The 3,194-nt window shown below is 44.6% G+C and overlaps 1 protein-coding gene across 1 annotated transcript; it reads right to left on the bottom strand.

Annotated features, from left to right (window-relative positions):
• Positions 1 to 227: 227 nt before the first annotated feature.
• LOC147635246 (uncharacterized) lies at positions 228 to 2,994 on the bottom strand. Its single transcript, XM_086802466.1, has one exon. The coding sequence runs from the start codon at positions 2,900 to 2,902 to the stop codon at positions 614 to 616; it is 2,289 nt and encodes a 762-aa protein (XP_086658592.1). The 5' UTR covers positions 2,903 to 2,994; the 3' UTR covers positions 228 to 613.
• Positions 2,995 to 3,194: the final 200 nt, after the last annotated feature.

Below are 3,194 nucleotides of genomic sequence, written 5' to 3' on the forward strand. Positions count from 1 at the left end.
GCACTCCACACACACACACACATAAGAGCATATATTTACACAAAGCCCTTCGTACTAAGTTTCTATCAAACCTCCGGAGATGTAGGGCAGACTCAGCCATAATGAAGCCTAGCCCTAAGGGAAGTAGCAAATAGAAAGAAATAGTACAGCAAATAAGTAGTTGATAGGGCAAATGCACCGCTAAAGATAGAAAGAATAAGCACGTCATCATCATGTGCACTTTCACATGAGAACAAGAAACAATTTCACAAATGAGCAAGCTTAATAGGGGGCAACCCGACAAAGTAAGCGGTCAACACAAGGAGCAATGTAACCAGTCACGCATAGGGGAAGGAGGCTCCCATAATACGTTGGGATGGTAGCAAACTGATAAGCCATAAAAAGTAACCCCTTCTTAGGCCCTTAACACAAACTTCCATAAAACCAGGATGGACCGCCTATGGATGGGATTGTTGCCTGTCCATGAGCAGCCACCCCTGATCCGCCTGTCATCAGATCCTCTGACAGCAGGGACGACCGGTGGGGTATATGTGTAACAGGCCTTACATTCAATGAAAGCTCAATGAGTTTGAAAAAAGTGCACTTCGCACTGTTGGGCCAGTTTATTAAAGTCTCACTGAGATGAAGCCTCAACAGTTTCTGCAGTTTCCCGCCTAGAATGCCCAATCCATCTAAACAAACCCTTCTCTAGTATCATTTCCCAAATGCTGGTCGCCTCTGCCATTTTACCATATTCTTGTAAGTTGTTGAGTAAGGGCATGTACACTTCAACACCAGCTACTTCCTCCACTGCTCGCTCATCAACTCTAGAGAAAAGAGCCTTTATGTTTATCTCATTGGGCTCAAACCCATCCTTCACCATCTTGAAGAAAAGATCGCATGCCTCTGCCACCTTGTTGATCTTGCACAAGCCTGCAATTATGACAGTAAAGATGACGGGATCAGGCAGAACACCATGCTCTTTCATGTTATGGAAAACCTCAAGAACTGCACCCGCTCTCCTTGCCCTGCACAAGGCATGGAATAAAGGCCGGTATGTGTAAGAGTCAGGATCACATCCCTTGTCTTGCATCTCGGAGAAGAGCTCCATAGCCTTGTCTGCATCGCCTGCCCTGCTTGCTCCATTTATCAACAGATTGTAAGCAAAAGAATCAGGTGGGAAGCCCCGCTCCAGCATTTCATCGAACACTTGGTATGCAGAATCCATTTTGTTTGCATTACAAAGCCCCTTGAGAAGGGACTTGTAGGCAGTCCCAGTTACTTGGAATTTCTTCTCTATCATTAGATCTAAGGTTTTCCTGGCACTATCTGGGGAGCCTTTCTTGCATAGACAGCTTAAAAGTGCGGAGCAACTGGTTGAAGTGACTGAATACCCTTCCGATACCATCATAGAGAAAAGCTGCTCGGCTTCATCTTTCAAACCTGCTCTCGAAAGGCCATCAATCATGATGTTATAAACTACTGCATTCGGCCCACATTTTTTCTCCTTCATGTCATTGAAATACCTGTAAGCCTCTTCAACTCTCCCGGCTTTGCAGAGCCCTTGGATGAGTAAGCCATATGTTCCCGCATTAGGCCAGTGACCGATATTGATCATTTTATTGCACATTGCACAAGCCTCATCCATTCTTTCTAATTTGCTGTAGCCATCCACAAAGATGCAGTATACCACTTGATTAACGTTGCCACCCTCTGCAAGAACTTCTTCCAAAAACTTGTGGCCCTCATCGATTCTCCCTGCCTTGCAAAAGCCATCCATCAAGACTGTATACGTGATCGAATTGGGTGTGCAGCCATCGTCTTTCATGCATTTCATATGAGCTATGGCATCATCAACTTTACCTACCCTACAAAGCCCTCTTATCAAAGCACTATGGGTGACCACATTCGGTGTGACGCCCATGTCCTTCATCTCTGAGAAGAGTTCAAGGGCCTTTTCCATATTCCCGGCTTTGCAAAACCCATTGATCAAGGTTGTCCAAGTGATAAGACCCATGCTCAGATTCGTCTCTTTCATATCATCAGCCACCTTGAGAGCGTCCTGCAATCGTCCAGCTTCACAGAACCCATCAATCATCATGTTGAATGCAAACTCATTAACCAAGGTGGGATGGGTGAGCAACTCTCGATAGATTTCCATAGCTAAATTGAGCTTCTGAGACTTTAGAAGAGTCCTAAGGAGGGTATTGTAGGAGTACGAGGTGGGCAGGACCCCAAAGTCGGGCATTTCCCGGAAGGTGTGAACGGCTTCCTCGACTTTCCCCACTTCACCGTAGCTTTTGATAAGCATGTTGAAAGGGCCATCTGGGAGCTGGATACCGGCCCCTTTCATCTCCATAAGGAGGTTCCAGATCTTGCCAAACTCCTTGGCTTGGGCCAGGACCTTGACAAGGCAAGTGTATGTGATGATGTTATGGGTATAGTTGTCCTGCTGTGCGGCCCAATGGAAAAAATGTATGGCACTATTGACATCTTCTATAGATTTTAGGGTTTCACTGATGTGGTATGGTGTGATGCGAATGGCCAAGTCGTCAAGGGCTCTGTCAAGGTCTGCTGAGTTGTCCTTTTGCCGTAGGACCGCGGACAGCTGTTCAATTTCTACTGGGCGGTCAGCCAGGGGCAAGCTTAAGGGCCTCCATCTCTGATTACTTTGTTGCCTTCTTTTCGCTCTGGCATGTACTGGGCGTAACCCTTGCAATTCTCGTTTTAGTTCATCAAAAGGTTCAACTAGCTCCTGCTCTTCTGCGGTCCCAAAGAGCTTTCTCTGTGCTGCTAAACCAAAGGTTTCTAAGAAAAAAGGAGCAACTTTGCCCTTTAAGATGTGTACCTGAGATGGTTTCCTGCTGCACGATATCATCGCCCACCTTGAAAACTTGGATTCTGAACAATTGCGCAGCTTCATATCATGGCAATGGCCTCAACGTCATAGCATGGGCAAGATGGGCCGCTATAAACCATTAGGTCGAGTGACTCTCGTCTTTCTTTTCTTTTTTTTTTCGTAGTGTCCTCTTACTTGAGGGTAATGGTTTATTTTACAATTTTTTGTTCTTGATTTTTTTTTTTGTTCTTGAAATGTTTTTTGTTCTTGAAATGTATTTTGTTTTTTTTCCTTGAAATTTTTTGGATTTGATATAGAAATGTTTCAATTAGCATTTATTGTGTGTATAAGTATAGTTATTATTTACAAACAATAG

The sequence above is a fragment of the Cibotium barometz genome, chromosome 9 (genome assembly GCF_041138505.1).
Source record: "Cibotium barometz isolate CiBa-2024 chromosome 9, ASM4113850v1, whole genome shotgun sequence".
Lineage (NCBI taxonomy): Eukaryota > Viridiplantae > Streptophyta > Polypodiopsida > Cyatheales > Cibotiaceae > Cibotium > Cibotium barometz.